At 46.8% G+C, this 26,177-nt stretch overlaps 3 protein-coding genes across 5 annotated transcripts; 1 reads left to right on the top strand and 2 right to left on the bottom strand.

Annotated features, from left to right (window-relative positions):
* Positions 1-2,603: 2,603 nt before the first annotated feature.
* On the bottom strand, positions 2,604-5,544 carry LOC101759819 (myb-related protein 1). 2 transcript variants are annotated; one of them, XM_004958669.4, is made up of 7 exons: positions 5,303-5,534; positions 5,017-5,215; positions 4,835-4,911; positions 4,685-4,742; positions 4,512-4,599; positions 4,361-4,430; positions 2,604-3,504 (listed from the first exon to the last, which is right to left on the bottom strand). In XM_004958669.4, the coding sequence occupies exons 2-7, from the start codon at positions 5,213-5,215 to the stop codon at positions 2,956-2,958; spliced, it is 1,041 nt and encodes a 346-aa protein (XP_004958726.1). In that variant the 5' UTR covers positions 5,303-5,534; the 3' UTR covers positions 2,604-2,955. The 2 variants fall into 2 exon arrangements, with proteins under 2 accessions (XP_004958726.1, XP_022680440.1); XM_022824705.1 differs by having other exon boundaries at positions 4,835-5,215; positions 5,303-5,544.
* A 2,478-nt stretch (positions 5,545-8,022) lies between these two features.
* On the bottom strand, positions 8,023-18,858 carry LOC101760483 (nuclear pore complex protein NUP214). Its single transcript, XM_004958671.3, has 18 exons — positions 18,453-18,858; positions 18,151-18,368; positions 17,600-17,768; positions 16,792-16,941; positions 16,322-16,446; positions 15,740-15,852; positions 14,783-14,925; positions 14,522-14,684; positions 14,215-14,390; positions 13,337-14,103; positions 12,979-13,131; positions 12,797-12,854; positions 12,224-12,357; positions 12,020-12,144; positions 11,546-11,864; positions 11,198-11,405; positions 9,123-11,081; positions 8,023-8,431 (listed from the first exon to the last, which is right to left on the bottom strand). Exons 1-18 carry the CDS (start codon positions 18,661-18,663, stop codon positions 8,322-8,324), a joined length of 5,301 nt encoding a protein of 1,766 aa, XP_004958728.1. The 5' UTR covers positions 18,664-18,858; the 3' UTR covers positions 8,023-8,321.
* Positions 18,859-22,582: 3,724 nt separating this feature from the next.
* On the top strand, positions 22,583-26,126 carry LOC101761304 (probable lysophospholipase BODYGUARD 4). Of its 2 annotated transcripts, XM_004958674.4 has the most exons (5): positions 22,583-23,128; positions 23,233-23,576; positions 23,700-23,896; positions 23,981-24,383; positions 24,506-26,126. In XM_004958674.4, the coding sequence occupies exons 1-4, from the start codon at positions 22,666-22,668 to the stop codon at positions 24,336-24,338; spliced, it is 1,362 nt and encodes a 453-aa protein (XP_004958731.1). In that variant the 5' UTR covers positions 22,583-22,665; the 3' UTR covers positions 24,339-24,383; positions 24,506-26,126. The 2 variants fall into 2 exon arrangements, with proteins under 2 accessions (XP_004958731.1, XP_004958730.1); XM_004958673.4 differs by lacking the exon at positions 24,506-26,126 and having other exon boundaries at positions 23,981-24,472.
* Positions 26,127-26,177: the final 51 nt, after the last annotated feature.

A 26,177-nucleotide genomic window follows, 5' to 3' on the forward strand; every position in this document is an offset into this window, starting at 1 on the left:
TGCAAAAAGAAAAAGGACCTCTTAGAATGTCATGGCAAATGCTCACCATGTTAAAGTGTTTTTATCAACTTGAAAATTTACTCTTGCCGTCAATTTTGCTTGCATTACATCTATGCTTGTCAAGGTTATCCAACATTGACCTAGAGATACACTGTGTACCTTTTCTTTTGCAAAACTTCTATGTAAAACTGCTATGTAACTTGATCAGACAAGTAACATACGTCTTGAAGGATGTTGCGGCAACTTGTTAGGCCAGCCGTGGACATTATGGCCCTCCATCCGGATAACGCCCTGGATGGACGGCAAGCTCCAAGCTGGCTGAAAAGGCCGGACATTTCCAGCTTGACTCTGAGGTCTCTGAGCAACCTGGGCAACATGCATGTAGCCGACAAGGCCACGCTTGTCTCAGATTTCAAAGCAGACGACGGCCTTTGGTTGCTCCGTGCAAAATCATTTCAGACCTTTTTGGCACAATTCGACTGCCTGCGCTTACACATTGACACATATGATATCCACATCCACGCTGGCAACCCTTGCAGCCACACAAAAAAAGATCTTTTGCTCTGCTGCCATTTGTTGGCCGTTGCAATAGACATCAAATATACAATTTCCACATTGCAACTTGCAGCAGGTGTACTGATCACATACTCACATGGACCATGGTGCAGTACAGTGGTCCATCTTTACACTTTTTGTGATCCAAAAAAATAAAGACGAGACCATATACACTGCACGCATTACATCAAAAAAAAATCTTACATGGATGTATTTCAACCCAAAAAAGTTGGTTTAAAGGGAAATGTTGGGGAATTCATTTGTATTTTACCCTGTTAGGACTCCAAACTTTAGACCTTTGACCCAATACCATTGCATGCGACAATCAATTCAACCCAAACAAATAAGTTAATAAGTTAATAGGAAAAATGCAAGTATTTCACTTGCACGTCAACCTGGTACGCGATGCACCAAAAGACTAAACTAATAGTAAAATATGGATAATTCACTTACATTTTAACAAGGTGCTTACGTAGTACTCCCCGTCCCAAATTGTAGGTCGTTTTGGCTTTTCTAGGTGTATAGTTTTTGCTATACACCTAAATGTAGTGTATGTCTAGATGCATACAAACATTTATAAACTTAAAAAAAGTTAAAATGATCTTAAATTTGAAACGACCTTAGATTTGAAACGGAGGGAGTAGTTTGTAGTTAGGCTACGGTAATACATGATGCCATGCAAATGACAAATATGCTTCAGTTACACGAAGACAGCTGAACTCGTCTTCGGTCATCATTGCCTCGATCGACACTTTGTGTCAAATCTATATAACAGTTATGGAGTGTCTGTCAGAGAAACAAATGCCCAAAATGACTGAAAAGGGTGAGAAAGAGACTAGTGGATGAAATATGGCCAATCAGAAATCAATTCTGCCAAGTACGGCAAAGAAAATAAAAAAGGTTGCTGTTGAAATATCATGCTTCAAACTCATGTTCGTGCCAAACATCCGATGCATGCTACAACCTCATATATTTTATTGCAGAGATCTAGTAGTTATCAGTCAAAGAAACAATGCTCAGAAATGAAGAAAAAGGTGAGAAAGAGACCAGTAGAGGGAAGATGGCCATGGACGGAAACACAACAGGGGATTGTTCCACCACAAACAACAAGAAGCATGCATGCAATGCAAGCAGCAGCGTCAGCGCTGGATATTTTTATCTGGCCGAGGACGAGGCCACTCCAAAAGAAACTGCCAAAAACGCACCCTATTTTATCAATAATGAAATGATTTTTCCACTTGGGGAATAGCGTACTGACTGATGGACCAACATAACAGCCAGGCAAGGCAGCTGCATGGATTTGGAAAGATGCAAGTTGCAGTGAGAGACAGAATAATTTATATTCGTGTGCATCCGCTCTGAGCTTGTCCGTTGCTGAAAAGATACAGACCATTCCAAAGAGAGCAAAAAAAGAGTGGCCGCATACAGTGTACTTTCTCTCTCTGTTTCCATGTTTGCAAAGTGGCCATGATTCATGCCCGCAACTTTCTAGGAAATTTGTACTGGATGAAATAAAATAGGTAGATTGGAGCCCAGAGCCAATATGAATAATAGGCCATCTCAATGGAAGCTTAATTTCAGTGCGACAGCCAGACAGGTGGTCGAGCTGCCAACAAGCACTCACTGTTGTACTTCTTTCTGAAGTCTGAACAAGGTGACACTGTTCACCACACCTCTTGGGGTCTCAAAAGGCCTCTTGTACAATCAGGTGGCGTACATCCCAGCAAGAAGTCGTCTGAAGTTTGACAGACCGTATGTGAAGACAGTTCAGCTTCAGTCTGAAACAGAGGCACTGTTCACGGTTAACTGAACATTGAAGAAAATTCAGCAAGGCGCCACGCTTCCTTCAGTTCGTTGGCTTATCAATCGGCTGCATGTGCTCGAAACGGTTGTTGATCCGGATCAGAACAGTATTAGACTTCTGAAATGTGAAGGTTTAGCACGTAACGCAGAACTGAAGTCGGGGAAGGGGAGGAACTACATGCTTCGTGCATAGAACATTCCTCCTTCAGGCGAGATAACTGAAGCAAAAAAAAATTTGTGGCCAGTGCGACAGAAACAAATGTACTAGCATATATATCATACAATCGATCTACAGAGTTACAGTCAATCAGATGGCAGAGGAGAACATCTGGGTTCTTCTCACATGCATGCCCTCATCGGAAGAGAAATTTATCTTCAGTTCAGTCGCTGCTTATTTGCTGCACCATGAATCCATGACGCGTGGCCGACAACACGCAGGTTGTCCATGCTAGTAGCTCTACCCGCATCTTACTACGAACGACTCGCTCGAGGACATGAAAGTGCATAGTGCATTTCGCTTTGATCACCCATATCCGTATAGGAAGAAGCCTGGCATTGCCTGACGCCTCAACTCCTTCCTAAATGGCTAAATGATCATCAGTTCCAGCTCGATCCATTCAGGTCAATCTTTTCGCAGTTGCGAGGCCTTCGAGTGTTCCTGTCGTTGATGTTCAGATCCAGCTCTTGCTGCTCATCTGTGGAACCTCTCCTGCCAGTGCCAGACTCCTCGAGAAACAGGAACTCCTCGCAGCAGCTCGTGCTCGCCCCTCCTCTCTCGTTGCCTGATGACCTCGCCGCCTCAAAAGGGTAGCCGCCGCCTCTCGGAGTCGGAGCAGGCGACAGGCCGATGGACAGCATGTCATGGTCCCTCTGGGAGCCTTCGCACGCGGTCAGGCAGCTGTCCACCGACCCGTCTCCGACGCCGCCAAGGTGCTGGTGGTGGAAGTGCTCGTGCTGGGCGCACTTGGTCGCCGAGGCCCTCGAGATGAGCTCCGACAGCTGCTGCGTCTCGGCGGCGGCGGCTGCGCCGAGGACGCCGGCGTCGAGATCGACGTTCTGCTTGGCAAGCGCCTCCTGCGCCTTCTCCAGCACTGACTGCAGGTACTTGCCCTGCGCTTCGATCCGGAGCTGCAGGTGTCTCTGCACCTGTTGCATCGCAAATTCACAATCCATCAACCATCACGCAATGAAAATATGCAATGCACTTGCAACCTCTGTCGACAAAAAGGAAAACAAATAAAACAGGCAAATGGGCCGGTAGTGAGGCCAGCCACACGCCTCAAATCGCTTGAAGGCGAGCCCAATTTGGATCGCGATCCAAATTCTAAGGCCTGAGAATTAAAAGGATGGGCAAACACTGGGCCGAAAGTAGTGGGGGTGGGTGCGCGAGCGTCGGCCGTCGGCTGAGCCCAGCTGAGTTGTGTGAACAGGACAAAGTGAGCTTTAAATCACTCGCGGGCGGGCCCAAGTTGGATCGCGATCCAATTGGGCTGAAATGACGTGTATTTCGGGCCCAACGCACCATCTACGAATATCCGCCGGCCTTCTCCCTTCTGGCTGAATCTGAACCGACTCCGGCCTCCGTCGCCGCCTCTCGCCGGCGGTCTTCCGGCGGCTCGCCCACAGCACTTTCTTTAGCTCCTTCCATTCTTTCCTTGGTCTGTGAGAATTCTACTCCTACCTACCCATGGGTTTTAGATACTTTTGCAAGTAGCAATTTCTGGATTGTGGCTTTACTAATTATGACATCATTTAAAGGCTTTGATTTTACCCTGCAGTTCTAATTTCCTTTACCATTAGCTATAGGTGTCATGGATGGGTTCATGGGCATGCAAAATTACTGCGTTGCTGAATCAAAATGGCGATTGTCTGTTAGTGGAGTTGTTACCAGTCCTCTTGATGCTAATACAGTAGTGCTGCTGCCAAATGCTTATTTTTAAATCGCAGTGTTACGCAAAAGAAAGTATGCAGGAGATTTTAAAGGACTGAGGTGCTTGCGTACCTCTAGTTGCTCATGCAGCCGTCTCTGAACTTCGATCTGCATTTGGAGGGCTTCGCTTATGTGCATAGACCTGATAAGATTTCTGAAATGCGTCACCTTTTCAAAATTTGAGAAGAACGTTGACATTTAACAAAGCTAACTTGATTGTTACCTGTTTATCTGGGGCTCTGTGTTCAAGTGACTAGCTGGCGATCCATTCCGTTCGCACGGTTTGTCTGTTCCTGTCCTGCAGCCCAACACTGAGACACAAAGGCAAGTTTAGTATCTCCCTCATTGCACATTTGGGATTTTAGTGACTTCATATTTAAGAAACATATAGCGTACCATTCTTTGCGTTGGTAGCATTAGCTTGGGCCTGGAGATTCTTACTAAGTCTGTATTTCTATGAGAAAGCATCTAGTTTAGTTTGTGATAGCGATGGCAAGCCATTTATCATGCTATACAGCAGTAGTTAAGAACTCCACATGCATGTACCTGGAGATGGCTCTTCAGATGGTACAGGGTGAGTCCAGGGATCCCCATGAGCCTCATGATTGTTTTTGGCGTAGCTTCTGCAAGAATTTTGCATGCGTACTTTAGAAGATAATCCACCACCATTGTGTTTCTGAATTCTGACATGTATGGTGACGGATAATATGTTTTGATCGTATACTCACTGTCTGGTCCTCCTAGCTGTTGTACTGCCTCCACAAATCGTTCATGCAGCTCGGGTGTCCATTTCAGCCGAGGTTTAGCGTCGGTGGAGAGGACGAGGCCTGCATCCCCTCCTTGCAGGAGAAACTGCTTCTCCGGAGGTAAGCCAGGCCTTGAGGACAGGTGTTGGTTATGGCCGTGGAGCTGTTGCTGATGATACATCTGCCCACCAAGAATTTCATGTTAGTACGTTGCTTACATGGAGTACATCATAGGTCAAATAAACAAAAGAGTAGAAGCACATCTCACCTGTTCAATTCCTGTTATGTACTGAAATGTCTGCTTGCAGGCTGCACATTCCTGACTGCTGAGATCCTTGGCAGCTTTATCAGTATCCAGTCTCAGTGCCTCTATTTCTAGTAACCAAGGAGTTGTTCTGTGGTCTTCCGGGAGTGAGACAACCTTTGGCTTCTCAAACTAAACTACCTACCTCTTGTCCTCTCCTCTTGCCGAGATCTTACGCGAGTGCCGTCTTATAAGGCAGAGGGAGAATGTCGAATCATCTGAACAAGCACTCAAGCCTGGCTGCCCAATCTTTGCAGCAACTGAAAAGAGATATTATCCTTATTCCCTTGGGGTACCCGTGGACCCTATCGCCACCAGTCTTTTTCTTTGTCAATTCCAGCAGCTCTCTTCTCTTCTGATCATATACACTTGTATCAGCTTTTGGTTGAAATTACTTGACACATGAGAAGGGCGAAAGCGAAGCACAATCTTTTCTTTTCTTTTGAAAAACTGGAGGGAATGGAGCACCTTATTCTCATGAGAACCTTTGGGGCTGTGGTCTGCAATCTGATGTCCTAGAACTTGCCAGCCTCCTCTCTCAGATTCCTCAATGATATCTTAGTTGCTCGGAACCAATTCCAGTTTCCACTGCGTTCCCTGCCTCTAGTTTGCTGAAATGAAAGGGGGCAATATTGGTGGTCGACCAATACTTGTTAGGGTCCCTTATCGTCTGCGATCACATGAATTATATTGCTTCGTCCTACACTACACTGTTGGGTTTCAGAAGCAAAGAGGTGCACAGTACGACCTAGGAATATCGGTTATGTGGACAAAGCTTGAAACTTCCCTTCTTTTTGACTGCAGGCATCGAGAAGACGAATTGCGTAAAGCTTAGCATAGAGATAAAGCTAAGGTGGCCATTGTATAACTCTTTGATGCCTTCTTGGGACTGCACAAAGGCAACGAATGGAATAACGGAATAAGCATAGAATTCCCCTTTGTCTCCTTTGGTAAGTTTGGCACCTGTGGAGCTACTAGGCCAAAGGGATGGTAAGGCAATCTCATAGGCTGTATCCCGTGTGAACTTTGAAGCCGGTGCTGCAACTTCACTGTTCTACATATGGCACACAAAAGCGAGCTTAAAATGAAGCCCTGGTTCTTGGATTGCGTTGTATCCTTCTTTTGCTTTATGCTTGCACTTGTTCTGACCATGATTTGTCGTCCTCCATGCAGAGATGCTTCTTGCATGAGTAACTGCATGGCCTTTGCCTTCCAGATGGCTGTGCCCCCACAGAGCTATCTAGTTATGATGCATACGTCGTGAGCACGCATGATTGCATCAGCGTAATTTCTAGTCCTTCTAAAGACCAGGGCATGTGAAGAAGAAAAGGAAAAGGTTAGCTACAGCATCTCTAGGCTTTGATGCTTATTGCTACCATTTTATTTTCCTTAGGTCTTTGCTCTTTTGATTTTCTTGGGTTTTATTTTGTAACTGATTATCTTTTCTTCATACCTTAATTTAATTTAATGATGGGCATCCAGCATTGACGAACCCGGTGTGATGACTGAAACTGTACTATCACAGTTGCTTCACATCAGGATTGAAGTTACGGAAGCGACACGTGCACCAAGAATGACAACCCACTCCGGATTATTGCACATTGCACTAAAGTAGTGAAAAAGCTTGAGGAGCTTGCATATGCAAAGGAGGAATGCCCTGTTACGTGGACCGATTGAGCTCTGCTCAAAGTTGGTAAGGGAATCCTTGTCACTGACCAAGTAACCACCAGGTACGGGCAGCACTTATACTAAGATAAGCAAGGAGGCCCTGATGAGTTGAAGTGATATGGTATCTATACCATACCTGTACTTCACTGTAGAAGAATTGGGGCGCTGCATATGTTCCATTCCAGATAGCTGCACTGCAGGATTCCTTGAGCGAGCATTGGCTCAGAGTTGTCAGCAAAGATGGCCGGTCGATGATCATAACAAGAAACTGAAACCACGTATATATTCCTTGGGCGAGCGAGAAAATAATTTTTTTTAAAAAAACTATAGTTTGATGCCGTTACATATTATTGGGCACAGCAGTACAGTTTGCACGAATACATTCGGTTTGATGTGTTAAGTGTTTGGTATCATATGCTTTTGTTTCTCTCCATCTCTTTGCAAGCAAGCTCTTGAGTTTCACTTTGATGTGCCGAGGGCAGGCACGCGACCCGCTCTCGTGAGAAGGAATATGGGAAAGCGGCCGGCTATTGACAAAGCTGGAGGAGGAATCAGAATCAGGCGCCTTTCTTCTTTGTAAAGATGAGATGGAATGTGTAGGCGTACGCTTCATGGAAGGAATGAGCCTGACCCTCCCTGAGCCTGAGCTACCTGCTCATAGTCCTGCACAGAAACCGGCCTGGTGTTGCAGCCTTGCAGGTGAGCAGCCGTCACTCAGCACTCAGCACGAACTGTAGTCGCGCCGCGAGAAAACTTCTGTCGCCAGAAAGAAAGAAGCATGGAATGGGGCGCGCAGGCCCAGTGGCCCATGATGTTCCTCGCCTGTGAGCGCTAAGTCAAACCAAGCAGCGTTAAGACGAATTAAGAATCTAATATTTGCACCTACCTTAACAGATGCTGAGAGAGCAGCTGGAACCTGCCACGGCCGTGTTAAGGGGCCTAACCAAGACAAGGTCCCAAATCGTAGCCTGGGTGCCACATACGGAGCCTCGTACCGACGCAAGTTTTCCACGCAGTTACGCGCCTGCGGGCTGTATCTCCAATGACAAAACGCTTCAGGGATACGCTGGCAGGCCTGACGGAATATATTAGCTAATAAAAAGTCTATACAGGTTAAGCACGGAACAAACAATGCAAGTACCTTTCGGATATCACAGTACAAGTTATCTCCGAGGCCTATTGCATCTAGCCGTAGCTAATGCATAAACTAATCATACACCATGCGACCACCAAAAAAGGATTTAATGTACACAATGGACACAAATCTTTTGAACCTTCTCCTTGAAGACGACGAATTTCGGGGTCACCTTGGAGCCTACTTTCTCATCTGTGTCAAAAGATCAGCTGGCGGTCTTCCAGGTCCACTTGCTCCAAACGCCGAGAACCCAGCCCCTTGATTACCACCAAAGGACCCGAATCCACCACCTTCAAACCAAACAGATAGTATTAGTTGCCAGAAACATGCAGCTGACAGCATCAGTCTCCAAGACACAACAGGAAAAAGGAGTGTGCAAGTGAAAGAACTTTAAGTTGCAGAGAAAACTGAAATACCGTTAAGAATCTGCGGCTGTCAAAGAATGTCAAGACATTCTCTTCCTAACATTTGAGTTAAAACATATTTCAAAGGATGGTCATGGAGACTGATCAATAATTAGTACTCTACACAAGAGTATGAACTGATTGAAATGGGTTTATGGATTACCGCATCAAAAATTGCATAGGAGACTTGAAATAAACATAGTATTCCTATGCTAAAGACCAAAATTTTTGTAGATTCTTTTGGACAGCCAAAATGAGTAAACCTATCAGGTACTGATTATTGCTGACAAGGGAGAGCACAAGCATTTTCTTTCTAGAAGAAACGAGTAGTAGCAGAACCTAGCAGTTCAAATCCAAATACCACTAGTTAACTGAAAAATGATATCAATCTAGGTCTATTAACTGCCAGCAACTAACAAAGTTCGAATTGAAGGCCACAGGTCAAACAATTAATTAATGTCTTAGTGAGGTGTCTCAACCTAAAGGCACGTATGCAAAACATAGATATACACGCTATCACACATTAGCATTTATCCAAACTTCCAAAACTAAGTATTTACTAAAAACCGGATCTCACCACTGCCAAAGCCACCGCCCTGCGTGGCACCTCCAAAGCCACCACCAGATGAAGCTGCAGCAGCAAAACCACCACCAGATGGAACTGCAGCAGCGAAACCGCCACCAGATGAAGCTGCAGCAGCGAAACCGCCACTTTTGGAGGCAAGAGCAGCAAAACCTCCACCAGTAGCAGCAGCAGCAAAACCGCCACCTGCAGAAGCAGCAGGTGCCGAAAAGCCCCCACCTGCTGCAGCACCAGCAAATCCAGCATTGCTTGAAGATAAAGAACCAAAGCCCCCGGGTGTAGCAGCACTAGCAAATCCACCAAATCCTCCAGAACCTACGCCTCCTAGCTGGCGCGATTGTCCAAAAGAACCCAGCACTGACCCAAGCGCCTGTTGAGCACCAAACTGTGCAGGTTGCCCAAACCCTGACTGCTGGCCAACCCCAATTTGTGCAGGCTGCCCAAATCCTGACTGCGGCCCAGATACAATTTGTGCTGGCTGACCAAAACCGGACTGAATTTGTGCTGGCTGCCCAAATCCTGCCTGATGAACAGATCCAAGTTGTGCAGGCTGTCCAAATCCAGTAAACCCACTTGAGAACGTACTAGAAAAGGCACTAGAGCTAGTTGACTGAGATGGCTGGGCTGGCTGGGCTGAAGGAATGCTTAGCGATGCTGGCCGGAAAAGCTGCCCTGGACTGGTTGTCAAAGCAAATGGCGTGCCAGAACTTTTATTTTCAGATGTACCAAAGGAGGTCCCAAAAGGATTCGACTTTTGAGGACTTGAAGAAGGCTGAGACCCGAGTCCAAACCCACCAAGGGCTCCCAAATTGAGTTCGGCACTTGCAGAAGGCGCCTCCTCTTCCATATCATCTTCATCGGTTGAGTTGTTGTTTGGTCCGACATCTTTTCCTGTAGAAGTGACAACAGATTCTGCTGTTGTAGGTGCTGTTTTAGGAGCAGGGACTGGAGTAGAAGGCAAGTTGGCACCAGTTGTTGGAGGCGATGAAGGCTTGCTTTCAGTGGTCGATATGACTGAAGCCATACTTGCAGGAACTATGGTTCTAGTTACCTCTGATGTAAGTGTTTCAGGTTTGGCTGCATTTTTACCCAAGCCAGTTGACAAATCCTTAACAGGTGTTGGGATGGATTGTAGGGAGCTAGACACATTATCCTCAGGTACTAATGGAGAAACTTTTGGCGTTGATTTCTGCATTGAGCTAGACAAAATATCCGAAGTCTTTGCAGCTGATGCTTGCATACCTGACGAGGCTGATGTAGCTGAAGAGGAAACAGTTGGCTTTATGGAATATGAATTGGTTTGTGTAACAGGTGTTGGAGAGAACGCAGGAGGTTGAGATGCCACCTTGGGTGTATCTTTCACAGTGTTCTGCACAGCATCACTAATCCTGCTAAGCTGACCAGTCTTCTCATGTAATACAGCAGGCTTGGAATGTTCAGAAGTAAAAGATGATTTGCTAAGATCTCTAAATATGTCACCCTTGCTCTGTGGAGGACCCGATCCTTTAGTGTTCCCCAAAGATGGCATTGCCTGATTATCCTGTCTGTTCTTCATAGCTAATGTAGACAAATCTCCAGACTCCCCAGTTAGAGTTTTCACAGACAGTGGACTCTGAGGAGTTTTTGCTGTTGCCATGGAAGGTATATTTGGCTCCGTGTTGGCATTACTTTTAGGGGTTATAGTGGTTTTGAAGGTTAAAGTATTTGACTTAGGCACAATATGTGTCGTTCCAAAAGATGAAACATTGGATGGACTGATACTATCTTGTGCACCCTTATGTGTGTAACTGAATGCCGGTGAAGATGGTGCCAATTTTGAAGATTGAGCAGTGCTTTTCATTTGCCCTGGTAACTCAAAATGCTTTTGCTCTGAGCTTTGAGTTGGCCCAGCTGATTCCTTGACCCATTTGAACAACGGGTTTTGTTGGGATCCTGATGATTTTGCTGTTACATCTGAAATTGTCAAAAAATGTTCCAAGTTAAAAAGTAGTAAGAATGATGGTTTAATAAGAATCTCCATAATGCTAATAAAAACCCACAGAAATTGAAGTCAACTTGTAAAAACTTACCTTCACTAGGAGAACGCAGTCTGCTTGCATATGATTCTACTATAGAGGAGTTGGAGCTATCGCTTGGCTTTTCCTGCGATATAGCTGCCATTTGAGAATCAAATATTTTCTTGTTTGATCTGAATGGCAGATCACTGCTGATCTTGAGGCGTTGTTGTTGTGCTATTCTTTTAACAGTAGTTTTCTGAGGTTCCAAACTAGCCAGGCTCTAAAAATTGACAAACAATTTGTAGTCAGATTTACTGTATATCCGCCACATGAAGAACAAGAAAATAAGATGAATGTACACCAAATGGGAAAAAATGCAGGAAAGGAGAGTATGTTTTTGGTCTAGGTTCAATAATTTACCATATCCAGTGATTCTCTCCTCCTTCGTGCAGTCTCAGGTTCAGCACTCTTGGAAGGCCCTAATACTCCCTTTGAATGCTCATTCACTGATGGAAACCGCTTAATGGACTTAGAAGGAGTGCTGCCTAAAAATTTGGTTGCGTCAGTTGTGTGGGCTAAACCAATTGATTCAAACAACTCTTTGGTCACTGCCCCTCGCTTCGTAGTAGGAGAACCTATATTTAACACAGATATCTGTTTTGAGAGGCATTCAGATAGTTGCTCAGCTGCTGCCAATTGTGAGTTCAGTGCATTGCACACACTAGATAATTGTGTTTGACTGAAAAAGTAAAAGCAAAACATTCAGTTAAAAGAACATCATAATCAAAAAAGATTAAAAAAAGAAAAGGTAAACGAAAACACATGATTGGAATATAGGGTACATGAAGGCATTATACATGAAATTTGTAGCAAGATGGTCTAACAGTTGAATACCTCGCCCTTGACTTATTGGAATAAACAGCTCTACGACTAGAAGCCAATCTTCCTGTTTCACTGGATCTGTTCATCTCCAGATTATTGAAGTGCCTCTCTAGCTCGACCAGCTGATTTGTCAAATTCTGTATGACAAAGAATCTATTATTCTCTTCCAATGTCATAGAAACAAGCCAAGTAGGTTAGAATGTCAGATATTGATACCTGGTTAGCTTTGAGAATATTTTGCCTCTTTACTTCGAATTCTGGACTCAATTTCTGACGGTTCCATATGTCCCAGTACTGAGTATCTGAAGACTGGCTGACAATTCCTTTCATGTAAGCTTGCCTAGCAGAAACTGGAGAGAACAAAGAATAAGGTGAAATATCAGCATACCCTTTTCTAAAAATATACATAACTTGAAGGCAAAGTCTTTTTCTGGTGGAAATATCTAAGAGACAATCAATACATCAACTTCTCTACCAGTCTACCACAAAGAAATGTAGCTTACTCATTTGAAAATGAACCGATAAAGCAATAAACTTGGTTATTAATCAAGAGTGATCACTTCTTCAAAATTATGGTCAGATCATGTTGGCAAATCATTTGCACATGTATTTTTGCTGATTAAACAACTTAAAAAATGATATAAACTATCTATCTTGCAAAAGCATAATAATATGATCAAATAATTCTCAGGTATGAAGGTAGAAATGAAGCAATAGGTGAAATCGTATAGCTTGTTCTAACTACTTTACTCAAAAATAGCAAAAAAAAAAAGTATATGAAAGGCTCACCTTGAAACATCTTGTTCCTCAGATCTTCAATTTTTGAACATTGTCCCTCTACTTTATTCTGGGGGTTGAAACAAGCACATACATTTAGTAACAGTTTCAGTTTTTGAAACAGAAGAACAGACAGCACCACAAAGAGACAATTGAGGGAGGAAGAGTGGGGAGCGCTCGCAATTATGATATACCTTAAAGACCTGCAACAACTCCATAAAGTTTTGCAAACCATCCTCAAACACAGAAAGAGGACGCTGCTGGAAGGTTATGCAAGCATCTCTGAAACCACCATCTTTTTCTATGTATGCTAGTAGGGCATCTAATTCCTTTGTCATTTCATTTATCTGTAACGAAGGGGAAAACTTTAGTGTCCAAGACAGAAGATGCCGAAGTACGTATGTTATGGTGATGCTGCATGACGCAATAAAATACAAGGTGCATCCATTACTTAAAATTCGCCTTGCATTGATGATAATATTTCCTACAGGTACAAGGAAAGTAAAAGATAGAAAAATAAATAAAATAATTACAAATGTTCAGTGATCTTACACTGTACAACTTCTTAGACAAGTCTTCTTGAGAATCGAATATTGTGCCCATATTGGAGTTTCTAGAATAGTCTACTGGTGCTTGCGTCCTGCTGTTATGTGATTTGCCTATAGTTTGCTGTGACGGAGGTGATCCATGCAATGATTGAGGTGCTTCAGAGTTTCCTGTCCGATACCCACTTGATGAAGATCCAATTAGGGAAGGTTTAGCTGGAGATATGGATGGTAAAGGTCCAGAACTTAAGGCAACTGGAGGACCAAATACTTTCCTATCAGCAGTGTAGCTGGTTTGCGGCGAAGTATTTCCAAAACCAGCTTCACTCCTTTCTCCGATCTTGGCAGGGACAGATCCACTAGAGGCGAACAATGATGATTTGAAACCAAAGCCAGCACCATCCTTATTGGAGTTTTGAGATCCACCAAATGTTCCCACTGATTGGATTGAATCCAGGCCTCCTTTACCACTTTGGTTGTTTCCAAAACTGTTGCTGCTTTGTTGCAAGGAAGGAGCTAATCCACTAGGTGCCTTGCTTCCTGTTGGATTCGTGCCTTCGTTATTGACAGTAGAAAAGCTGAAAGTTTCTGCAGGTTTTGTGTTTCCTGTCAGTGCTAAACTTGGTGCTGTTGCGAGTGGGGCAGTCACATTCACTTGCTTGGTGTCTAATGGCTTCTTATCAGAAGAGATAAGCAACGAATTGCCAGTTGTTTCCTGTTTTTTTGAAACTGAGGAACTGTTTCTGACATCCATTGATTCCTGTTGGTTGCTACCTGCAAGGATATAAACAAATGTAGAAGGGTACTTTAGTTTCCAAAGCAAATGGCGAAGCAAAAAGTGGCATCAAAGTGCAACTTAGAAACTTTTGGGTAGCAACCTCTTACCTGTTTGTGCACTAGAGGGCTCAGCACCATGTTCTCTAAGAATACTCTTAGATACCGAGCCTGTAACACTTGGAGTCAACTCCTCTTTAGATACAGCTGCAGGTGAAATCTGTTTTTCACAAAAGTCCTCATTGGTAGACAGAGCAGTATGAGGTAAATCAGAAGGGTCCGAAATCCTAAACAATATAGTGTCAATATTACAAAAATGTTTCCCCAACAGAAGTTTAATATTTACAAGTTAAAGTAGCTAAAGTGGCCAAAAATGTTTGCAATATATCAATGCCAAGTACCAATAAAGAATACTTACCTGGCGAGATAATATAGAATTAGTTTGCCTTCACCAGTCAAACAGAGTAGAATATGTTGAGGGGCAACCTCCTTTTGTTCAGGTCCAACTGTAACAGTGATCTTTTGAAATAGCGAAACATTCTCAACACCAAACCCTAGTATGACATTGTCATCACCATTCTCTGAAATCATAAAATAAAAACAAAAACAGTTTAGACTTCATTTTCAAAGAGAAGCGCTGAGTTTTCTAAAAACCATAGTTTTCTGGTATAGGATTCACCTTGCAAATCGATCCTAGGACTGTATTTATCCTCCAACATTTCAAGACATTTTACAGTTTTTTCATCATCGTGGGTGGACGGCCACTTCAGAAGGGCAATGTGTTCATCAATGCTCTTTTTATTAGAAGCCACCATGAGATCCCTATAAATTGTAAAAATCCAGACATGTTTCAATCACACAGAAGAAACACAAAAAGAACCTAGCATTGAAGTGTCTAATCAAGGTTAGAAGGCAAGCTAAACCCTACTAATATATACAGTTAATTGTTCCGTGCCATCATTCGTATTGCTATAGGGGTAGTAGATGGAAAATACTCACTATATGCTCCCTTGAGGCTTTATCTAATGAAAGTTGAAACAAATCACATGATAAATGGGGCCAATAATATGACTAGTACTGTGCACAATGGCATGTCTTTAATTAGGTGAGCTGATGGTGATTGGGGCCACACATTACTGGTATTATATTATTAATTAACAGTTGGACAGAGGAAGAGGAAGTATAAAGACATTAGGATCCATTAGATACAATCGATATGATGGATATGGTTGGGTGGGAGGGTGTAAAAACAAAACCATTGTGCTTTTATGTTGGTATAGGAACAGCGTAGATTGTACACGATTTGTTTGACCTTTCACCTCATGTTATGGACAACCTAAATTTTTGCATACACCACTAACTTTGTGTAAAGAACCCCATAAATGGCCAAGAAACAGTAACTTTCATCTAAATGAATGAACGTATGAATCACGGATTTCCTTCCTGGAACCAATCTCCATGACGGAGTGTAGGTATAACAAGATTTTTGGTGTAAAAGGCTGTTTAGTACCACAACAAATCCATGCAGAAAATTATTTTCCCATATCAGTGTTGATAAAATCCTGTCCAAATAATTGCCTTCCAACATACATGCCGAAAATATTCAGTGGAGGTTTCCAAGGATCAGTCCACATACCAGCGACGCAGATAACCCAATAGCAGATTAGGTCCAACTCCAGATGGTAAAACATCATCCATGACGCCGTTGAAAAAATCCACATAGGTATATACAACTGGCTTGCCTGGGCTCTATAAGCACATTGCAAAAGTAATGCGTTCAGTTCAACCAATCAGTACTATAATTGTTAAGAATGCAGGAATTGCATTAACAAACATTCTGTAAACCTTGCCAATAAATGACACAAGAATCAACCAATTTTAGAATTTATGTTTTGTTATCCAAAGTCCCGTAAGAATTTCATGGAAGGAGTTAGCATATGGGTTATTAAGACCAAAGCTAGCCAGAACATAAACTTTGATGAGCGACAAGACTACAACACTCAGATTATACCCTTGGAACATGATTTGCCATTTGCTGCAACATATGCATGCTGTCATGGCCTAGCTATGCTCAGAGACATCTCTAGCTATTGAAGCAACTTTATACAAGCATGTTCTTAAAAGTTTGCAAATGAAACTTTTGCAGTTTTGCTAAAAACACATAGCGTGTGATATGAATCCGATGAGAGAAAAGAAGTCATCTAGAGGACCAACTAACCTCACAAAATGTGTTTTCTTCACTTCTTATAACCTGAACAAGATAGCCTTCCTCATTGTCATCTTCATTTAATCGAACACAACCGATAACAATACTATCATCACGTATCCAGCCAATGGAATCCACTGGTTAAAAATGGAAAAATCAACAATAATGAACAATAATATATAATTCGATCATGCAGCTGCAAGTAAACCAGTAATGTACAAAACGAAATTTCATGTCCTATGTCTCAATGGTCATAGAGCAAATGTTGAAATCAGTTTTCCAGCCACCTAGAACAACTGGCAGCCTTACATGACTGAGGAGAAATATAAAACAACAAAGCCTTTTAGTCCCGAGCAGGTCGGGGTAGGCTATGCGGAAAAATATATGTTTAGAAAATAACAAAACTGTTAAAATTAGAGCATTTCATTCTGTATCTAGGGATTTTGCAATAGAGGCTACACAATAAAAGGTGTATGGTTTACCTTTGATGGTACTGCCCTCTGAATCACTTTCATCAGACCACAACTGGAACAAGAGGGGCATGCAACATGTTTCCTTAAAATCTGATGATAATATGGTAAGTTTTTTCTCTCTTGCAACAGCAATATGATTTCCTTCCTTGCAACAGTCAACTATGTACATTTAAGAAATATAGCTGATATCAGTTTGAGAACCAAGACAGTGATGATTAACTCCAGTTACAACATTGCATCAATGATGGTTTGTTAGAGAACTAACTTAGCAAAAAAACTAAAGCTTCAAAGGAGAATGCATAATGACCTCAGAAGTAGCAATGCATGCAAGATAAATATAACATTTTGCATCACTATTGATGTACAGACCTCTGATAAATTTAATGTAGTCAGTATTGCTAAGACCAAAGGCTTTGTTGTTGGTGTTGAAGTACTGCTAAGAGTAACAATTAGAGAAAATATATCAAAGGATTGCTCTATTGGTTGTGATTGCAATTTCCTTTGTTTTGATCCTTGGAATGTAGTATGTGGAGTAATGGATGTGTTTTAATTTGCACGTATCAACTATATGACATAAGGAAACTACAGAATCATCATAGAACATTCTCTCCAGTCAAAAAAACAGAAGCATCATTCAGACCACTGAATTTCACTTTTAAGTGGACCTAATAAGTATGTATATGGTGTAAATATTAGTAGCCCAGTATATGCCATATTTCACACATTAAGAATATTCCAGTACAATTCATACCAGCAGTTGATGATATGTGCCTCAAATTTAAATGCAGTAGCAATAATATTAGGAAAAGACATGCACCTGCATCAACATTTTCCATTACATCCTTCAGACCTTCGCCCAAAGTCCCATGACACAGCAGCCCACCATTCGATAGTACAACGTATGCTGCAGAGGCACGATTTAACCACTTAAAATCTTTCACGGTGCCAGCTCGTCCCATGCTGCATGATGAGGATGGTACAACATCCTGTGTAGCGCAATTATATTAAGAAATGTTATAATAAACTTGACAAAAACAATAACACCATCTCTGACATATAAACATGCAAACAAGCTAATGACACTGAAAACAAATCAGATCAATAAACAGCACAATGCAGGCCTTATCCAGCAGCATGAAACCAGTAACCAGTGCTGAACTTACTCAGAGAGACACATGTATGGATATACCCATAGCCCATTACTGAGTACAGCTTGTTCTTACATGAAAGCCTCACTCAACGTTGTGAAACAACTGAAATTAATCAGTTGCAGCAAAACCAGTCCCCACATTTCATGCAGTACTGTGCCAGCCAGTACAGAAATCCAGCGTGCGCAAATTCTGTTGAGACTGGAGAAAACCTGCTTGCCTTATGAGTGAGCAGAGACGCCAAGGAGAAGAAGTGGATCTCAGTGTCCGTGCAGGCGGCAAGCACGGAATCGTCATGGGATAGCGCGAGGAGGGAGACGCCGGGGAGAGGCACGTCGGCGACGCAGCAGTCCTGCACGCAGCGGGTGCTCGCCTTGCCTTTCTCCCGCGCCTCCTTACTGGCTTCGATCAACTCCTTCGTCCTCACAGCCATAAACCCTGGAAATCGAATGAGAAACCCTAATTAGCCGGTGAGATCGAGGTGCGAATGCCGAGCGGAGCAACCCTTTGGCTCGACGATACCGTTGGGGTGGGCGAGGAAGACGGTAGCGTGGCGGTCGGAGACGGCGAGCGGGCGCGCGGGAGGGGACTGGAGGTCGAAGAGCGGGAGCGGGGAGGAGTCGGTCGGGAGGAGCGGGATGGGGTCGCCGGCGAGGCGGAAGACGAAGTCGGTGGTGCCGTCCTGGTCGCCCTCGACCTCGTCGGAGAGGTCCAGCTCGCGCGGCGAGCCCATGGCTGGCGCGCGCGTGGCGACGACTGCGGTGGCGGGTCGAGGCTTAGGGTTTTGGGCGGGAAGCGTGAAGGGAACGCGAAGGATGTAGTAGCTGGATGGCTTGTGGCCTTGGCGTGGTTTGTAAGCAGAGTGACCGCCGCGGCGGGGCGGGGGAGGAGGCGGAGGCGGAAGGATCCCGGCGGCGACGGACCCGACGGTGTGGTGGGGTGAACTGGTTTTGGGCCACCAAAAAATTGACCTTTTGATATGGGCTTTCTGACGTGGGCTGTCAGTCTCGGCCTTTTGCCCTTTTCAGCGACACTAGCTCATGGGCCGGAGATTGGATCATCTAAACAAGCCCAGCTCGTTATTAGGAAAGGGGTTATTCATAGCCTCTGGAAGCGTCCATTCACCAGCTATTTGCCACGGTTGTCACCCCTCCAAAAGCCTTAACGGTTGGCACTCCTTCGTAAGCCATCTTTCCAGTTGTCCCCTGTGTATTTGTCATTCCTGAATAAACGAAGTAAGAAATTTGCCACTTTTAGTGACGTGATGAACCACCTCCTCATACCAGCGTGGATCGATCCTGAAAAATGACCACGCTACCCTTGCCCTTATCATGTTAGCCATCTCATCCCTCTCCGGCCAATGACGCGTGGGATCAAATTATAATTATCATCTTCAACCTCTCGCCGCCCTCTTCTTCCTCACCGCAACTCCTCCGCCCAGCCGTGTGCCGCATCCACACCGCGTCACACGCCACACGCGCATCCAGCAACCCAAACCTTCGCCGTGCGGCATCCATAGCACCCGCCACACGCGCCCCTACGCAGTTGCGCCATCCTGGCCCCACCCATCACACGAACCAAGACATAGATTTGCAGAGCACCTAAAACAAAAAATTAACGGACTACGTACGCATAGCACTTTTGTTTGGGGAATGAAAAAAAATTAACAGACTACTACGTCCAGCAGCCTGGCAAGCCAGAACAGCTGGGGACGCACCAGCATGGCCGCCGCCACCTCCCCCGAGCCCGAGGCCCCGCATTTGCACGGCCGCATCGTCGACGCCACCCACGAGACCTCCTGGCACCTCAAGGCTGAGGTCGAACAACCTCGCGTCGTGGCCCTCCAGCATCGGCGCCGCGGGGCCATCGAGCAACGCGCGCGGTGGTGCCGAGCGCGAACAGCGAGCCGAGGGGGTCGTCCGCCTGCGACGACGACGAGGATGAGATCGGAGGCACTGGAGGATGCGCGCCGCCGCAACCGCCGAGGCCGAGGCCAAAGACCGGGGTGCACCTGGCCACCACCGACAGGTGGTGGTGCGCGAGGCGCGGGTGCTGGCATGTGGAACCACCGATGGGGACGTTGCGATGGAGGGGGCAGCAGGAGAATGAAAGGATCGTGTGATGCCTAGAGGGGAGTAGGGGGGCCAATAGGCTCGATCTATAAAACCTGAAAATTCTTCGCAGCGGAGTTAAATGGGTCAGAACTTCCAACACTGTGTCGGAACTTCTGATGGGGTCGGAACTTCCAGTACAGGAGCGGAACTTCCGACAGAGTAAAAAGTACTCTACGAAATTCAAAATAAAACAAGTTTCAGAAGAATCTATTTGAATCAAAAGTTCAGCAAACATGTATAGAGACTACTGCAGGTGATCTTTATGAGAGAAACTTCATAAGAATGTAGATCGGCACAAATTAAGTTCTAGGTCAATAAGAACTTGAAGAACACAATAAGCACACGAGACAAAAGATTTGTTTACTGAAGTTCACTCCCACAAAGGAAGCTACGTCTCCATTGAGGAGCTCACAAAGAGTCAGGTCCTCACTAACCATTTACCTCTCTCAATCAACCACAAAAGAAGATTGAGTCACTTACTATGAATCCTCCAAAAGGATGGGCAATACAAACTTTCCAGGCGCACCACAACAAGAGCGTGCTCAAATGGGCGACGTCAAACTGTCTAGAAGTAAGCTTCAAGAGTAACAAACGCGAATCGAAAATCGAAAATGCTTCAAGTGCTCTCGAGATGAACTTGGTTGACCTCACACTCAAAGCTAGAGTCACACACCTCAAATCTTTCTCTCATCTAAACCCTAGCTCAAAACTCTCAAAGATTTAGCTCAAGGAGAGAGTAGGGAGGAGTGTCGAATGCTCTTGGAGGTGTTTGTCTCGGGTTAGGTTAGCAACAAATAAAGGGGGGCTGAGGAGGTATAAATACCTGAGCCTCAAAAACTAGCCGTTGCTGTGCTGTTAAGTTATTGTCGGAACTTCCGACCCTGTTCAAATAAAATAGCTGAGCACCCTCTGTCGAAAGTTATTGGGAACTTTCGACACTTATCATCAGAACTTCCAACATTGGATCAGAAGTTCCGACCCTGATCAATTTTAATCTGCTGAGCACCCCCGGTCGGAAGTTATTAGGAACTTCCGGCACATGTTGGAACTTCCGACACCTAATAGGGGTGGTGTGGTCATTTTCCATGGTAGATCCATATTGGCATGAGGAGGTGGCTTGCCACGTCAGCAAGATTGGTAAATCTGTTACTTCATTTGTACGAGGATGGTAAATATGTAGAAGCAACCGTAAGAATAGCTTTTGAAGGAGTGCCAACCATAAGGATGGCAAATAGTTAAATATCCCGTTCCCCAAAAATAGTTGAGAGGCGACTCCGAGGGGATTTCCTTTCTCTCCGCCGGATTCGCTATTTCTCCTCGCCGTCGGCGGCCTCTTTGGCATCGGTGTGGTTGGGGAACTGCGGATCCGGTGGATCATGTACATATCTCCTCCTAATAGAGTAGTTCTAGATAGGTTAGGGTTGGATTTCTTACCGGTGAAGATCTCGCCGGTAATCTTTTGTCACTTCCATAGCCTCTCTACCATTGCCTTTGTTTTTGGTGAGCGAGTCATGGTGGTGTCGGAAGCGCAAGTGGTGCTCGGTGAGGATATATTCTGCGGGGGTCTTGACATCGACAGGTATGCCATCGTTTTCCTCTTTGCGTCGGTGTTCGATTCCTTTGTGATTTCGTTGGTGCCGTCGGTGCCCATGGTGTCAACGACAGCGCTGGACTTGTAAATCAGAACATGGCGAGGGATATGTGGACAAGTTTTGGATGCATTTTTACCCTCCAGGGCAGTTCTGGTGATACCAAAATTTTGTCCCTCCGAAGTGGTTCAGACGACCTTGTTGTAGCCTGCGACTGCTTTTGTGAGGTTTGCTCTCCACTTGCTCGTGTGTGCAAGCTAGTGTTCTCCAGTTACCTTTGTGGGATTGCTACTTGTTGACTGGGTATTGCTGGTGAGGCAATCGGCGACTGAGCCCAGTGAATGTGAGAACTGCCCGGAGCGTTCAACGGATAAATAACATGCTTCTAGTGTGCTACTGGCGGACTTTGAAGATCTTTTCGTCGATTCGGGTTCCGGCCGTGAGTTTCATCTTGGGTTCTTCATTGCGGGAGATGGAGAAGGCTCGGGCAACGGTTATTGCAGTCGGCGACGGTGAGGATCGTTGGGTGCTCCTGTTGTGGAATTCATTGTATTTTTTTCCTTTCGTTAGAGTCACCCTGTAAAAGTACTGTGATAATGAAATCCAACCCTTCTTGTGAAAAGAGAAAAGTTTCATCCTCTCAAAAAAGGAGACCTATGTCAAGTCATGAATAGGAGGATGGATAGATGCACCTAGGATCATGGTAGATAGTACGAAGTCCCTTTGTGAAAATCACGGAAGCAGCCGCGCGCGGGAAGAAGGCTAGAATTTCACGGAAGGCACTCGAGACAGGCAGTGATCCCGACACGGTACGAGAAACACGCAGGAGGAGGAAGACACACGCCAACACTCGGCTTTGGCTTGCGGCCTTGTCCGCGCGCACCGACGACGTGACGTGGAGCAACGGTCAACACATGCGCCCATTGGCGAACGCTCTTCCAGCCTCACCACTCGCATCGCATCCATCCGCTTGTGTTTGTCCCCTCGCCTCCCTCCGGCCGGGTCCCCTCTGGCACGCACCACGTCGAGCATATGCCAACGTTTGCGAGCCCCCGGCGGCGGCGGTGGTCCACATGGCCACGGGCGGCCGCCGACGCGGCCGCCTCGGCACTCGCCGCCGCCGTCTTCGCGCTCCTGGACGTCGTCGACGTCCTCCTCTGCCTCGTGTACGCCCTCCTCGACGGCATCCTGGAGGAGAGCCCCGTTGGGTGCTACTGCCACAGGAGCTACGAGAGCGAGGCGGTGGCCACGGATGGGGATGGCGACGAGGAGGTCTCCGATACGCTGTACGCGCGGAGGAGCGCCGTCAGGGACGCGCTGGTGGGGCTTGTGCGGGTGGTGGTGAGGAAGAGCCGGGCGCCGGAGAAGGGGCCGGCGGCGGCTCCGTGCAAATGGCGCAGCCCGAGGTGGTCCGACTGCGGGTGCAAGTCGTGCGTCGCGTGGCGGGGCGGCGGCGGCCGGCTGCACGTCGCCGTGAAAGAGCCGGAGGCCAAAGGTTAGCATGCGGTTTTGTCTGCAACCTCGACGCGCAATTCTGTCTCTTTTCCGTTCCCTTTTTCGCCGTTCAATTAAGGAACAGTAACGCTTCTAGGTTTGCAGATGAAGCAGGAACAGATAGCGAGGAGATCAGCGCCGAGAATGCCATCTTCGTGCACGGCTTCACGTCGTCGTCGTCCTTCTGGGCTGAGACGGTGTTCCGCGAGTCCTCCACCCTCAACAGCAGGTTGTTCGCGGTGGATCTCCTCGGCTTCGGCCAGAGCCCCAAGCCGGCCAACTGCAAGTACAGACTGAAAGACCACGTCGAGGCGATCGAGAGAAGCCTCGTTGAGCACCACAACTTGAGCTCCTTCCACCTGGTTGCCCACTCCATGGGCTGCGTCATCGCCCTCGCGCTGGCTGCCAAGCACCCAACCCGAGTGAAATCGATCACACTTGTCGCGCCAGTAAGTAGCAGAGTGCCTTCATTCCAATTCCAATGAACCCAACTACCCAAGCAGAGTTAGCTCTGAATTGGGAGATGAGAAGTAATTGCTGATCCGTCAGTTGACCGCCTCCGTTGGTTGCAGCCGTACTTCCTGCCGTCCGAGCAGAAGGCGAGCCAGGTCGCGCTGAGCAGGCTCGCCGAGAAGAAGCTGTGGCCGCCATTGCTGTTCGGTTCCGCGGTGATGTCCTGGTACGAGCACATCGGGAGGACCGTCTGCTTCCTCTTCTGCAAGAACCACCTGGCCTGGGAATGGCTCTTCAGGCTCCTCACGAGAAAGAGGTAACCATCCATACGGGTTCAGAGTTCAGAGTTTCAGACACTGAAAAATGCCTCTAGGAACTGAAAATTCATTCCATCGTGCAGGGACGTGGATTTCCGGGTGAGGGACCTGACGAGGCACACCCACCACTCCGCGTGGCACACGATGCACAACGTCATCTGCGGAGGGGCGAGGCTGCAGGACCGGAACCTGGAGGCCGTCGAGGCGGCCGGCATCCCAGTGATGATCATCCACGGCGTCAGGGACCCTGTGGTTCCGGTCGACTGCAGCCGTCACCTGAAAGCGAAGCTCCCCCACGCGGAGCTCCGTCTCATGGCTGGATGTGACCACGCGACGGTGGTCTCGGGTAGGGAAAGGGGTTTCGCCGAGGAGCTCGCGGCGTTCTGGTCAGGATCTCGGGCTCAGGGTGCACGACGGCGGGTTTATGCAGGATGCTGCTGATTTGTTAGCAACAACGACGAGACTCGATTCTACTAACATGTACAGGTAATCAATCAGATAGCCATAAATAAAGGACAACATTACATCCAGAATGCTGCATGAGAAAACATAGGGTTATTCTTGGACACTGCGTATGATCTAGTGGCACGACGAACCTTGGTCTGCAGCTCTCCCTTGTGATCGTACTTAAGGCCAAACAAGGTGATATGGAGCACGGAACCGTCATTGTAATCGTCAGTACGCAGGATGTTCTCGACGAGCGCGAACCTGCTGTCGCCCATGTAGGTAAGTGTAATCTCTTTCCCCCTCAAGAGGGACCGGTGCTTTGGGTCCTCCTCCTTGCGGCGGAACAGCTTCTCCATGAGCATCCTGCACTCCGGCGCCCGTGTGGCGGCGGTGCCGCGGGAGGCCACTGGGCAGCAGCAAATGTATCCATAGTATGTATGATGAAGCCCGACCCAGGCGTCCAGGTCGGCGTCGAAGAAGGCTTGACCTCTGAAGGGCAGCACCCAATCCCCAAGGTCCTTCCACACGCCGCTGCCGGCGTCCAGGGAGTGGGTGCTGAAGCCTGTGGAGACGAAGACGGTGCGCCCGTCCGGGTGCAGCGCGTAGGCGATGACGTCGATCCCATCGCACGGGGGCGGCCGCGGCGAGGGCGCCGTGTTCCAGGACCACTCCATGGCCGGATCCCATGGCTCGGGATCCGGAATATCGGTGGGCGCCCACGACAGGGCATGCAGCGAGGAGTACTCTGGGTAGGGAACCGATGTCAAGGCATACAGCGTCTCGCCGGCGGCCATGGCGTCGTTCAGGTCACGGATATTGTTGGGAACGCGCGGGCCGACGGTGAGGGCGGATGTGTTCGTGTCGTAGACGAGGGTCGGCGGTGCGCGGTCGCCCTGGCTGCGCGGGTTAGTGGCGATGAAGATGTTGGTGCCCAGGGCGGCAAAGGCCATGGGCCACCCGCCGGCCACGCTATCCGGACGGCAGCCGGCTCGGGGAGCTTGTCGTCTCCTCCTCCAGCAGCATGGTCCAGGATGTCGTACCCGCCATTCCAGTCATCTAGCGCTAGATACAGGTGCTGCTTCCGCCGAGGTCTGCAGGTACTCTGCTTTGCGTAATCATCGTCCCGCCGCCGCCGCTTAGACGACGAGGATCCCTCCTCCAATTTGCTGACCATAGTGACTCGGTCCCAACAAGCAAGGAGAGAAAAATACGGTCTTGGATCCACTCCATCCTTCCTCCGATTTATAATCGATGAAGAGAGCACAATCGATTGGATTCTAAGTCGGTTCGTTATAGTCCCTGGCAACGGCGACTTCGCCTCGGAATCGGATCGGAGTAGTCACAAGTCAGGGTCGCCGCCACTAGGACGCCCCGCGGCGCTTCGATTCGAATCGTAAGTTGGTCTGGTAACCAACCAGGCCAAGTGGTGCGGCGCCGGCGTGTGTCCTGGCCGCCCAGCGAGTAGGGATTGGCATGCTCTGGTTAGGTAGGGGTGGCGCCGGAATGGCGGATAACCGCCTGGGTTGCCCTCAGGCGGTGCGCGCAGCAGTAGGCTCGCTCGGCGTCGCCTTGTTCCCTCCTCGTCATCGTCGCGTCGTCTCGTCCCTTTGCAGCTCCACCGGCGCAGAGTCCGGCGCTCTGGAGGCCGTCGGTTTTGTAAGTTAAATTAAATGTGTGTTTGAACTAGTTTAATTAAAGTGTTTTTTGGACTTGATTTTGAAGTGTTATTAACATCAAGGTGAGTGTGCTTTTCAATCGAGTTGAAAGCGCTCTCCAAATGAATTGGAAGTGTTTGCTGAGTCGTTTAAAAGTGTTTGAATCCAGTTGATAGTG

Source organism: Setaria italica, chromosome II (genome assembly GCF_000263155.2).
Source record: "Setaria italica strain Yugu1 chromosome II, Setaria_italica_v2.0, whole genome shotgun sequence".
Lineage (NCBI taxonomy): Eukaryota > Viridiplantae > Streptophyta > Magnoliopsida > Poales > Poaceae > Setaria > Setaria italica.

Bases quoted from the DNA above. Each gene is read 5' to 3' on its own strand.
- LOC101759819 (XM_022824705.1), bottom strand. From the start codon at position 5,215: ATGTATCATCAGCAACAGCTCCACGGCCATAACCAACACCTGTCCTCA. The intron at 4,743-4,834 runs GTACATGCATGT...GCTTTCTCATAG, and splicing joins ATCTGAAGAGCCATCTCCAG to AAATACAGACTTAGTAAGAA. The intron at 4,431-4,511 runs GTAACAATCAAG...AAATCTTATCAG, and splicing joins ACAGAGCCCCAGATAAACAG to GTCTATGCACATAAGCGAAG.
- LOC101760483 (XM_004958671.3), bottom strand. From the start codon at position 18,663: ATGGGCTCGCCGCGCGAGCTGGACCTCTCCGACGAGGTCGAGGGCGAC. The intron at 16,447-16,791 runs GTAAACCATACA...ATTTTTAACCAG, and splicing joins AGAGGGCAGTACCATCAAAG to TGGATTCCATTGGCTGGATA. The intron at 12,145-12,223 runs GTATCAATATCT...TTTGTCATACAG, and splicing joins ATATTCTCAAAGCTAACCAG to AATTTGACAAATCAGCTGGT.
- LOC101761304 (XM_004958674.4), top strand. From the start codon at position 22,666: ATGCCAACGTTTGCGAGCCCCCGGCGGCGGCGGTGGTCCACATGGCCA. The intron at 23,129-23,232 runs GTTAGCATGCGG...CTAGGTTTGCAG, and splicing joins GAAAGAGCCGGAGGCCAAAG to ATGAAGCAGGAACAGATAGC. The intron at 23,577-23,699 runs GTAAGTAGCAGA...CGTTGGTTGCAG, and splicing joins CGATCACACTTGTCGCGCCA to CCGTACTTCCTGCCGTCCGA.